At 39.4% G+C, this 12663-nt stretch overlaps 1 protein-coding gene across 5 annotated transcripts; it reads right to left on the bottom strand.

The window, feature by feature from the left end:
- Positions 1-324: 324 nt before the first annotated feature.
- On the bottom strand, positions 325-9276 carry pus7l (pseudouridine synthase 7 like). 5 transcript variants are annotated; one of them, XM_026148061.1, is made up of 11 exons: positions 9209-9270; positions 9078-9107; positions 7846-8667; positions 7323-7482; positions 6943-7162; positions 3293-3391; positions 3075-3156; positions 2566-2731; positions 2028-2154; positions 1013-1066; positions 325-912 (listed from the first exon to the last, which is right to left on the bottom strand). In XM_026148061.1, exons 3-11 carry the CDS (start codon positions 8633-8635, stop codon positions 592-594), a joined length of 2019 nt encoding a protein of 672 aa, XP_026003846.1. In that variant the 5' UTR covers positions 8636-8667; positions 9078-9107; positions 9209-9270; the 3' UTR covers positions 325-591. The 5 variants fall into 5 exon arrangements, 4 of the variants coding, with proteins under 4 accessions (XP_026003846.1, XP_026003847.1, XP_026003845.1 ...); XM_026148062.1 differs by lacking the exon at positions 9078-9107 and having other exon boundaries at positions 9209-9274; XM_026148060.1 differs by having other exon boundaries at positions 7846-9107; positions 9209-9271.
- Between the last annotated feature and the right edge of the window lie 3387 nt (positions 9277-12663).

The following is a 12663-nucleotide window of genomic DNA, read 5'->3' as shown; positions in this document are numbered from 1 at the left end:
CATACTGTCATACCATGATCGGATATGGGTCGCATAAGGTCAAAAAAGTTGGATTTGATGCGCCTTCACCTGCAGTGTGAACAAAGCCTTTGTGAAGGTCAAAGGTTATTGGTCTCTCTTTTTAAAAAAAAAAAAAAAATCACATGCACATTTTAAGTGGACTTAGTTAAGATTGCAGTTAATTTCTGAAATTTTAGGTCAATGCTTTATTATCTTTAAGATGGAGAGTGTGGAGTTGAACCCACTCAAATTGTGTTTTTAAGATTTCAAACTTAAACATTCTGAATGAAAATACAGAAAATTTTTTTTTTAAAAATCAGAAACTTTGTTGTTTTACAGGATTTATTTATGGCACGAGAAACATACTGCATGAATTCTTTTACATAGACATTTGTTCACATTTGGCAGTGGCCTCCTTTCATTATGCTTTTTGAAGTGCACAATATGATTTTTCTTTATACTTACGGTCTTCAACAACAAACTAAAAGACTACTAGTAACATAATAACGGTCAATGAAAGTACAAAGTATTGTAGAAAAGCTGTTTTCTTCTCCTTCAAACAAATACAACAGCTATGTCCTCCTTTAACCTTCAGGGGTCACACTTCATGATCTCTCTGAGGCAGATGGTAGCATAGCACGAGGAGTCCAAGTCGAAGTTTAACGTGAGAGTGAGCGACTCCGAACCTGCCATCGTTCTTCCACCCTCTCTGCTGGCTGCTCTCTGCAGCTGATACCTGAGGTTGTGCGGCACTGCCAGCAGGGGGCGGTAGCAGCCAGGCAGGTTCAGTTTGAGGCTGCTGACTCTGAAGCGGCAATCTTCCAGTCCATCTCTGACCAGTCTCTCTCGGTACCAAGTTCCCATGGCATTTTCTGGATACTTCACAGTGTTTCCTGGCATCGGTAACACAACCTGGCAGAACAATAATATAACAAGTAGCAACTGCAGTGTTACTGTAGTGTACAAAAAACAGCATTTGGCAGAGACACAAATAGCTCCAAACACTCCCTACTTGTTCTAGTTTATAGATACCGTCTTGCTCCTCTTTATCTGTCACCACATGGATCTAGAAGAAAGCACAAACACAAAGTTAGTGGCACTGACAAGGTGTTTGAAAAAAGTAACAACGTGTCCTCACATCGAAAATGTGTCCTGTGACCAAAAGAGCACAAAAAAATGTGTCACTAAATAATCCTATTTACTGTTGAAATTACCAGGAGGTATTTCTGGACTGCAGCAGCAACAAAAGTACAGTAAGTGAAACCATAACAAAGTTACTGTTGTAAATCACAGCCTCAACAAGCAGAAAAAAAAGGAAGTAACCACAGTTTTCACCTCTATTCTGTCCTTTCATGCACACTAAAAAGGGTAGTTTACCTCACTAAAAGGAAACAAATAGAAACAATAAATAATTAATTGATAAAAAAATTTTAACGCACTGTTTGCTGATATACTTCGTGTTGTTCTCACCCCCCATTCTAACCCCAGCTTTGCAGTTTCAGGCCAAGATTATGCTTTCATTTCTCCAGCTTGGATTCTTAAATGCCACTCCTCCTTTATCCCCTCCTTTGGTGTTTGGCCTGTGCAAACTTTACTTTGAAAAATAAGACAAAACTTAAGCTCATGCTTGCATGAACATGTGAACACACAGGAGGAAACACTCAGCTTTAGATGTGCTTGTACTGGAAATACTGTGTGGTTTAAGCGGTGGGCACTGCCTGGGTAGCATGCAGGACGCAGCACACATGACTGTACCAAGTTTAAGATAGAAAAATTCAAGGATCTGGTAAATGTGTGAAAACGAACGCGGGAACTACAATTCTAGCATTTAGGTCCACGATGAAGTCAACAAGCTGGTTCCTGTACTTCTGTGATAATGTTTGTCACAGATGCAACCAAGTCACAAAGCCTGGAAAAGTGTTTGCTCTGATTATAACACAAAGCTATCCTAATTACTCCTGAGCTATCTTTTTAATCAGTTATCACTTTTAAAAGATCTCCTTTTCCTGTTTTATCTGCCTTCTTACCTGAGCCATGCTGGTTTCTCTAGCATCTTCCATTTTGTTTTGACCTTGTCGTAACCACACCAGGTCACCTCTTCGGACACTATGACCCATTGTAGTTAGCCTGTGTGCCGCCGCCTCGTTCCAAACTCTGACAACCACAAGAACATCGACATAATTTTTCAAATTAAAGATCTAAAGCACTGGGATGGCGTGTTATTAAAAATACTGTTTGGCTTTTATATAACATTTATTTTAATTTCCTAATAAATAAAAGAAACCACTTATTTGGGCTACACCTAAGGCCAATTTATCTCCCTCACCTATAATGGAAACCAGCTTTAATAAATGCACGACTTTTTTTTTTTTACATATCGCTATCTGTCAAACCTGTTTATGTGTTACTTTCAAAGATTTTTATTTAATATCATAAAAAATAGTCAAAGACGTGCCCCGCCTTGTGCCCTATGACAGATGAGACAGGCTTCAACTCCCCCGCAACCCTGAACAGGAGAAGCAGTTAAGATAATGGATGGATGGGTAGATTCTCCTTGCAGCTGACCTGCTACAGTAAGCGTGAGGGTAGAAAATCCTCATGCTGTGTGGCAGGCTGAGCCAGGCTTGGTCACATCCATCAGGACCTGTACCATAGCGGTTCAGGGCCCGCAGCATCAATCGCTCCCTGGGCTTGGACAACGGCATCAAAGCTAAGGACTCCTTAGCGTTATCTGGAGTGGAGAGGGGTGAAAGACAGAAAAATAAAACGACAAAACATATTGAAATTGCAAATTCTAAAAAAAGCATTTGCATGACGTTAATTTAGTCACATTTCATTAACCAAAACTTGGTTTATGAAATGTGTCATGAATTCACTAGAACAGCAGACGCTGACATTACAGAATCATAAGGTTTTAGCCAAACATGGATGATGAATTTCAGCCAACTTTCAAAAATAAATAGAGGAACAGATCATCACACTGTTCTGCAAAAAAACCTCAGATTCAGCAAAGAATAGTTCTCATTTTAGAAATTTCTGAAGGAAGAAAAAGCTCCCATAAAACTAAAACAAACCTGTTTGGAGGAAGTGTCTCTTTGCATGACTCTGAGGATCATCGCCTTCCTCTGGAGTGAAGAAGAGACGTACAGCACTCACCTGACACACACATTACATACAGTAACTCAACAATGTGCTGTTTTCACTGAGCAATGCCGGTCGTGGATTAGCTTTATATGACTGTAACCAACAGTATTATCATCTTGAATACATAGCGAATGTCTCAAACGCTCACCATATCCTCTTTCAGTAGAGCTAGTCCTACTCGATCAGACTGAACGCTCTGTCCACTCCCAAACCTCTGTGGTCCATAGTAGTTGACAAACCCTCTGGCCTACAGTGAAAAACATCAGAGGTCAATGTGTGGTGGTGGCCATGTAGCTTGTATGAAGCAGACATTCTGGACCAACAAAACCACTTGCTAATGAGCAGACATATTTTAAAACTCTATCAGGAAAGACATGATTAGTCGAGGACTAATTTCAGCTGTGGCTTCTTGACAGCCACCCTTCCACTGAGACCTTTTCTGATGAGGCTTCAGTGAATAGCAGATGAAGGGCCAGATGAATCTCTCAGCTACTGTGTCAGGCCTTTGCCAGATTTTTCCCCCTCCTATTTTTAAAGGACATGACGTTCAGATTCTGTTTTTCTGCTGCAGTGAGGTTTTTTTTAGGATTACCACTTCTTCTTTTTTCCTCTATTTGTTCACTTTCCTCAGATTTTGGAGGACTACACTAGGGCTGGGCCATATTATACCGTTCACGGTAATACCGGTATAATGTTAGGCAACGATAGGAAAATGAAATATCGTGATAGAATGGGAGTAAAACGCGCATGCGCAGTGCCTTTGTTTTCATACGCACATGGCCGATTGTTGGTTTGTAAAAATGGTGCAACTTCCGTGATGTGGAACTGGTTTGGTGTTTGTCCATCAGATACACAACAAAGCACATTTTTTTGCAGAACATGCAAGTGGCCGTTGTTATTGTCGTATTTGTCGGACTAAGATGCTATTAAATCTGGGAGTAATCTGGGTCCCAAACTCCGTATATTTGACTTCAGGTCAAACAACCCTGCAGCATCACTGAGAGTTGAAAACTGTCTAAATTCTTTGATCTTTAATAAAACGATCAGCATTGCTGCTTTACCAAGTGTAACTATAAAGTTTAACTTCCAGGCATCCATGAAAACAAAAGTTATTACATTTAACGGAGTTAGAAGTTAGCAGGAAGCTAGCGGAAGTTAGCTCGCTAGTTTCGCTAGTTACCTAAGCATGATATAGCATGTTCTGACTAGAGATGGACCGATCCGATATTACGTATCGGTATCGGTCCGATACTGACCTAAATTACTGGATCGGATATCGGAGAAAAATAAAAAATGTAATCCGATCCATTAAATATCACGAAAGCACCTCACAAAACTTGCAACACGCCGTAACTCGCCTCAGAACGTTAGCACGTCGGAGCAATATGCATCACGTGATAGAGCGGCTGTGGCATGCGGGACCTGTCGGTGGTCTGGATAGCATTTGGAGCTTCGCTAGCAACCCGGCATTTCATCTCCGACAAAGTTATCCCGAGAGAAGCAAAGCAAGTGTGTAAGTCCATCTCTGAATGTTTGTAAAGCATTCCTGCCTTAAGCTTAACAACTAATATATGGAGCGACTGCCTCTCTCTCTCTCTTGCTGCTACTTCAATCATGAAACTGCTTAACGATCAGCTGATCGGCTTTTCTGTCGCGAGTCCTGTCTCTAGTTTGCTTTTGGCCCACTTTGCACCAGAAAGAGGAAACCAGCGGCTGAACAACAGCAGCACGTTTAAGCTTGATAAGCTGTTGTTAGAATTTATTTATTATTACTTTCTACACCAGGATCTTTTTCTACGTAGCTGACGCTGGTAACTGTGCAGGGGCGGATCTAGCAAAGTTTAGCCAGGGGGGCCGATAGGGCATTAACAGGGAAAAGGGGGCACAAAGACATACTTTTCTTTCTTATTCTCATTTAAAATGTCTAGCTTTTAATAAATAATTATCTGACACCCAAAGTTTTAATTTGATGCAAAATAAATAGAAGTCCATTACTGTATATAGTAACTATTAAGTCTAATATATATACCCTAGTAAGCTATAGTACTTTTTCCTTTGGGAAGGTACCATCTGTGCAGTCTGCAATTTTGTTGAAGAAAGATGTTGAATCTATTTAATATTTCTTGAAAAATAATTGATTTCTGTGCATTTTTTTTTCACACTGCATCAAATTAAGGTTGGTTACGTCGATTAAGCATCATGAGGTGGAGCGTGAGGGGTGGTTCCCTATTTTTTATTTATTTATTTTTGTTGTTGCTGGGAGTTGGAACCCTATTAGTTAGGTTGCTTAATATTTATGCTAAGTACTCTTTAAAATACCAGAATAGGGAGGATGGTGTAGGTTTAAGTTTATTAGATTGATCAGTATTGCTGAACTATGAAATATTTTTTTTTGCATACAGGTATAACAGAATAGCTTTAGTGTAGTTGTTGTTTTAAACTTGAGTATGAACTTATACAAAATGCAGCAAGATATTAAAAAAAAAACAGTTTTGTTGATTAAAAAACACTATATCGGATTCATATCGGTATCGGCAGATATCCAAATTTATGATATCGGTATCGGTATCGGACATAAAAAAGTGGTATCGTGCCATCTCTAGTTCTGACTGAGAGATTTCTGAAAAAATTCAAACGTACAGCTCTGCTATCACTTCCAACATAAATGAAGACAGGAAACTAAACAGCAGTGACGTTTTTAGGGTTACTGAAGTTGGGCTAGCTGATATATAATGATGTGCTACGTGATCGCTAGCGACACAGCTATGTTAGCATAACATAAACAGTGAAGCTGGAGGAGGAACACTAACACTTTTCCACTTATAAAAGTTAACGTGAAGGTTCCTCATGGTTAGAGACAAATGCAATCGCATGGCAGGATGCTGTAAACAGACCAAACTTCAGTCAGGAGAACAACTGAGATAATCCATCCACAATACGAGGTTAGTCATTAATATACTGCAACAACATGGGAATAGCTCAGCTGCCAGAGAATTCAACATTAATGAATCAATGGTACAGAAGTGGAGGAAGCAAGAAGAATGAGTTTAATAAAGTTTGATTTATCTGACTGCTTTGTTTCGCTTAATGTGCCTTATAATCCCGTGTACCTTATGGTCCGAAAAATGCGTACTGCACACTGCAGTTTAATGTTGCAAAGCACCTCTTTTTAACTTCAGTGGATATTATACATGGTTATGCTCAGGATATGTCAGCCCATTTCTACTGGAAATGCCTTTGGGTTAAACTTTCAGCAAGGAATTTGCATTTGCACTGTTACATTTTTATAAAGCTTTAATGTACATAAAAACCAGCTTCTTGTTTACGTGAAAATAAATGGAAGGTTGTCTTTTTGCGCTAGTAATGTTGTGGAGTTGTATTTTGTCTCGCATCAATTATATCGTCAGTTATATCGTTATCGCAAATTTTCAAATATATATCGTGATAAATATTTTTGGCCATATCGCCCTGCTCTAGACTACACTGAGGTATACCAGGTTTTTAGCTAATAGCTCTTTGAGAATCACCTTGTTGGTCAAACTGTGATATCTTTGCATTATTAGAATCAAATAAATAAACTTTAACAAATGAAGAGTTTTTGTATACAATTCAAAATGTATTCTATGCCAAGCTGTGCAAGTGCAGACACAACACTGGTTCACTATTTAAGTTAGGTGCCTTTTTAAGTTTGTCAATATCCAATAAAAAAAAGTTTTTTAATAAAACATTAAAGAAAGCCTGGTTCCTGGCATATGCTTTTACCACAGGATTGCAGAAAACCTAAAACTCAAAATATACCTTGACATTCTCCACTGCTTCTTTCACCAGTGCTGCCAGCCGTGTGTGCACGTCTCCGCCAGAGGAGTGCGTGTCACCGGCACCGTGTGGTCTCAGGTCCCGGACAACCAGGTCGAAGTGATTCCCCTGCAGTCGTCCAAGCCGGAGAGGCTCGCTGACAGAACGCACCTGAAACACGCGGATCCCTCTGTTCTGAAACTCTGCATTCTTCTCTTTCAACCTAGTCACACAAAATGCAAAATATATAAATAGTATTTCAAGAAGAACTCTAACATAACACAACTTTTGGTGCTTTTATCCCATGATTTGTAAATAAGAAAAAGAAAAAATATATATATATAAATATATACTCAAAATGCATGAAAGAAACACAGCAGTACCGTTGAGGTGAGACCTTCTTTACCACCATGGACTGGTAGGTGATTGCTCTCTTATCCTTGATCCCAGCATAGGTGAAATCAGATGGCAGGACCCCGAGAGCTGCTGCCATGTAGCTGATGGCCTCCAGAGTCTCAAGGTTTTCCTTACACAGAGTGAACGCTGGAAAAACACGCAAAAAAATCTATATTTTTATCACATTTGAAAACGTTCCCTATTGGAAATCTGATTTTTTTAAACCATCTTTGATTTTCATTTTCTTAACCTGTGTCATCCTGCCCTTCTCACTAAGAGTTTTCTGGTCTTTTTCTCCTGCTTTGACCGATTCAAATCACAATTACTGTGAAATAAAGCTGCCATAATTATTTTATTTATATTTAAAATTCTTCATTCTTCTTCAGTTTTTTCTATATTATTTATTTGTTTACTTAAAGTAGGTAATTTGATCTAAAGCATTAACCTTGGAGTTTTCTCCTGTTGTTTACATTTTATAAATGATCAATAACATGCAATTCTATGCCTTACCAGTGTAAACTTCATCATCTTTACGTTCCTCTGCTGTTCGCTTCTTTGGCCTCCCTCGCTCCCTCAGCCTAACTGAGATCGATGTCCTCCCCTGGTCATTGAAGCTTTTAGTCTCCACCAGTTTCCCGAACCTTCGATTCAGGAAGTGATGGACTGCCGTCCTGTGCTCCTTATTGTCATCAGGTCCAAACGTATAGGACGAACCTCTCACTTTGGCATCTATAAATCTGAAAAAGTCCTCAGCCTCATCCTCCTTAACAAGCTGGGAGAGCTCTCTGTAGTCTGGGTCCTCCCTCACCCTGATCTCAGGCTGAATGGTGACAGTCATGAGAAAAGGGAAGCGGTGTCTGACAGCTCGGTGGACACTGGCTCTCTGGTGTTTGTCAGCAAAGGAACCAAGGGAGAGCTCCAGCTCAGGTGGATTTTTATCTCTGAGAGTTAACACAAACTGCTCGAGCTCCTCACTGACCGACTGACCTAAAATCACACCTAAATCTAAACTCCCTAGACTAGGGAGTGGGTCGTGTACCCCCCAATCCAGAGGGACATCAACATCCTGTGAGGCTGAAGAATGACTGTCCTCTTTATATTCTGCATTGGTTCTGTCATTTCCAACTGAAGAGGCACAGCCCGGTGTCTGTGTGGCTGCTGCTGTGTTAACATGCTGTCCATAGATATCTATTTCAGTCACCACAAAATCCTCAATGAAGTTTTTGATGCTTCCAAGAAAGCCTTCATGGTTTGATATGAAGCATGCAGGGACATTCACAGCCTCACTAACCTGCTTCATGATCAATATATCTAAAATGTTTTTACTTACTCCTGAGGGTAAAAGAGGCAGAAATAAAACGTTATCAAAACCTGCTTCAATGTAACTGAAGACACATGTCATACCGTGTCATTGTTATAAAGCAAAAGTCAATGAAAATGAGGGCAATTTCAAAATGAGAGGATACATGCAAATCGGGAAACGTTAAAAACGTACGGCAGTAATGTTTTTTTTGCTTACTTGAGATTTTTAAAACATCTGTAACACACCTGTGCGAAATACGAAGAGATGCTAATACATGACAAACGAGATTTGAGTCGGATTTTAAGCCTGCTAGTGTCGCCGCACACCATTAAAATAATGTTAGAATTCTATCGGTGATTTATTTCCGTGTAAGTTCTTTTACTGAGAGCAAAGCAATCCGTCTATTTCGAGTAAACCTAAAACCTTCACATAAACCTACCTCGACATTGATAGCAGAGAGCTGTGGCTGCTATACAAAAGAAAGCAGGTTACGTTACTATTCTTTGAATGATAATATAAACGTCTAAAGGATTAATTATCGTAAATTAACGGTTTATTTACAGCACAAACCTGCAGGCGCCAAGTAAACAACACGCCTGTAAACACAACCACGCTGAATGACTTCGGTATTCTTCCGGGTCATGTGACCATCATATGACTTTTCTTAAAGAGACAGGCAGGTAAGGGCAACGCAGAACCCAGATGTGGACCCTCTAGTAGGAGGGTTATGGGCAGATGGTTCTGACCTCTGGGCCATATTTGAAACCTTAGAGACATGAATGAACAACATACACAAAAATGTTTATTTATAAGTGCAACCTACATTTATTCTTATTCTTATTAACATTCTTGCTTAGGGGGAAGTTTTTTGGTTCTTTATTCAGTAAACATAATTTTTTAGGGGATTTTTACATGTGGTTTAATGACATAAGTAATGGTTCATCACTCGAGTAACATCCTTTTTTTAGTGTTTGAATGAGTCCTGTCACTGTGGCTTCACTAAAAATGAAATAGTCAGTTCATCAGCCACCGAAAAAACAACAACTTTGAAATACCATGAGAAAACCTAGAGAGCTGTTGGTCCACACCAGTTTAAAAAATTAAATGAAACTCTTGCTTTGTGAAGGAACTATTAAGAAATGTGAGGCAATTGTGTGGCAACATTAGAGCCTTTCAAACAACTAGTTGGGTGTTTAAATTCCTGCCAGGTCATGCATCCAGTAAGGATCCAAAATCAAATGTTCACTCTTACCAAGAAACACTTGGTAGCTCAGTACAATAACATCAGTACAAGACAGATATTATCACACATCAGTCTATCTGCACATGTTTTAGAGAGAGAGAGTCAGACCCCCTTTGGTCCTGAATGCATATTTCTATAAGGGCGGTATTACTTACAACTAGTACGGATGCCCTCATAAAGTGTTATCTGTCTGAAAAGTCAGTCAGTGATTTAGGTGTGCTTTTATGTAAAGATTCACATGGCTGTATAGAAATCCTTCATTGTGTTTCAGGTTGAGCTGCTGAGTAGCCACAGTGCAAATGTCCCTTATAAAGATGAAAGATTCCAAAAACAATGGTGACATTGGGAGAAACACTCTGTCTTCTCATAAATGCAAAATTCAAAATACAGAACTACTTCAGTGATGGATTTCAGAAGATCAGAATCTTATTTCAACATGTTGTAAGACTGACAAGGTATTGTGTTCATTCATAAGTATATACAGATCTTATTAATAACATATGCAAAACCTGTATTATTTAAACTTTTTTAAGCTACTTTCAGCTGCTCCCTTGTTAGAAGGGGACATCACAGCGGGTAGCCCCACATGTTTGACTTGGCAGCGTTTTTACCCCAGATGCCCTCCTTCATGCAGTCCTCCCTCTATCCAGACTTGTAACAGTCATTATACTAGCTTGTGTACTCCTAACTGGAATTTGTGTCTCTGGCTTGACTCAAACTAACAACTTTTCACTAGCAAAGTGAATGAGTAAACCACAGCATGTATGCAATAGAAAAAATAATAATAACTAGACATTCAGTGTAACCCTAATTTTAAAAAGGCAAAGGAATTTCTTTTTCTTTCAATATTTACACCAAGAGAATAAAAGGGTGCACTATTTGGGGGTTTTGACCCTTTGTACTTTTCCACCCACCAATATCCTCTGTTCAGTAGAATGGCTCTGTGCCTTTGGGTCACACAGTTTGAATGTGTGCCAAAGATGTTTTGAATGTGTACTGGAAACACTGGACAGAAAAATCTTACGATAAGGGTCCATACTCTTGCCAGCAGAGTGTGATGAGTGCGTTGATTATACTCTCCAGATGTTTCTGTAGTCCATCAGGAAATATTTTCCTCTGGAATGAGCCTTTGTAAGAAAGAATGTAGTGACTAATAACATTGCAGCAGTGCACATAATGTGTGTGGGTGAAATTGTGTGAGTTGCATAGACATATGGTGTGACTGTGTGTTTGTACATGCACGCAGGACTCCAGTGAGGGGGTCATGTGACAGAGTTTCTAACAATCTGTTCTTCCAAGACACCAGCAGACAAAAAGGCTTTTATTGAGGAGGACTGTGCCGAGCTGTCACAGAGGCACACAAAGAGGAAAACAAGGATCTGATGCAACTCCCCAATGTTAATTTTACATTCTTCTGTGTGATCTCTCTTCCTGTCAGTCCCCTCCCATCTTTTTTATTGTCAAGTTTTTCAAGCTTTTCCTCTTCTTTTCAATGGAAAATATTAGGATACGCTACCAATCCTTTTCTCTCCCTCTGTCTCTTTTTTTTAAAGTCCCCCCACTAATCATGCAAATACATCTGCAAAATAAACAGGAAATGGCTTTGACTCAATTTGTCAATAACAGTTGTAGATATCAAAACAATATTGTGAAACCCTTTGACTCAGTTTGTTAACAAGTTTGTTTACATTCTTTTTTAGTATTTTTAAATGTCTATGTTCAAAAGTCTTCATTTTGTAAAGTTTTTGGTTGGATATGCCTCTGAAGTCATAACATACAGAATTATCCAACTAATTGTCAAAATCTGCCAAGCCCACAGATGTGAGCATCAGTATAGTAGAACACATTTTGTGGCCCAGTTACAATTTTTGACTATGAAGGAGGTGCTCAGTTATACATTTTGGACAGATCAGGATGCAATGTCTAATATGTCATATATTTTGTTTTCGAGGTAGGTTTTTTAGGATTTGGTCTGTTAAATGAAAAAATAGATAACTACATTGCTTAACCACTGAAGGAAAACCTCAGCAGTGAAGATGCACCTCACAAAAGAGCTATAAGCCAGCTAGCTAGCTAATGAAAGAGCTAGCTAGATAAATCTTTTGTTAGCCAGCTAGCATGTGAGGTTGATCTATCTATCTATCTATCTATCTATCTATCTATCTATCTATCTATCTATCTATCTATCTATCTATCTATCTATCTATCTATCTATCTATCTATCTATCTATCTATCTATCTATCTATCTATCTATCGCACATTGTTGTCATTCCTTTAAGATACATGTTTGGTTGTGCTGCAGGAAAAAGGGAGTTAATGTGTGCAGGAAGGGGAGGGGGGGGGGGGGGGTCCTTGTTGTTGTGTAACTGTACGGGGCTGAAGTGAGGTGTTGTACGAGAGTTACAACAGGTGTCCCCGGAGTTAACGGCCCATTTGCCTGTGTTACGGAATAAATGGACTAACTGAGATCAAAACGTCTGGTTCTTGAGAACGTTACAATACACACACACACACACACACACACACACACACACACACACACACACACACACACACAATATATATATATATATATATATATATATATATATATTGTAACGATGGTTAAGTGTTATTGTACAGTGACATGTTGGTGATCTCTGCACACTGTTGTTGTTCCTTTAAGATTCATGTTTGGTTGTGGTACAGGAAGGGGAGGGGGGACCTGGGGGTTTTTGTGTGTGTGTGCCAGGCTGGAGAGAGGAGTTGTACGAGGGCGCTCTCCCCGGAGTTAGCAACCCG

This window comes from Astatotilapia calliptera, chromosome 17 (assembly GCF_900246225.1).
Source record: "Astatotilapia calliptera chromosome 17, fAstCal1.2, whole genome shotgun sequence".
Lineage (NCBI taxonomy): Eukaryota > Metazoa > Chordata > Actinopteri > Cichliformes > Cichlidae > Astatotilapia > Astatotilapia calliptera.
This window is presented reverse-complemented; position numbering and strand designations above follow the sequence as displayed.

What these genes read in the sequence shown, in the direction of transcription:
- pus7l (XM_026148059.1), bottom strand. Translation starts at nt 8,737, where the DNA reads ATGACATGTGTCTTCAGTTACATTGAAGCAGGTTTTGATAACGTTTTA. An exon ending in CTCTACTGAAAGAGGATATG is followed by an intron (nt 3,157 to 3,292) that starts GTGAGCGTTTGA and finishes TGTGTGTGTCAG; the next exon opens with GTGAGTGCTGTACGTCTCTT. An exon ending in GAGACACTTCCTCCAAACAG is followed by an intron (nt 2,732 to 3,074) that starts GTTTGTTTTAGT and finishes TCTCCACTCCAG; the next exon opens with ATAACGCTAAGGAGTCCTTA.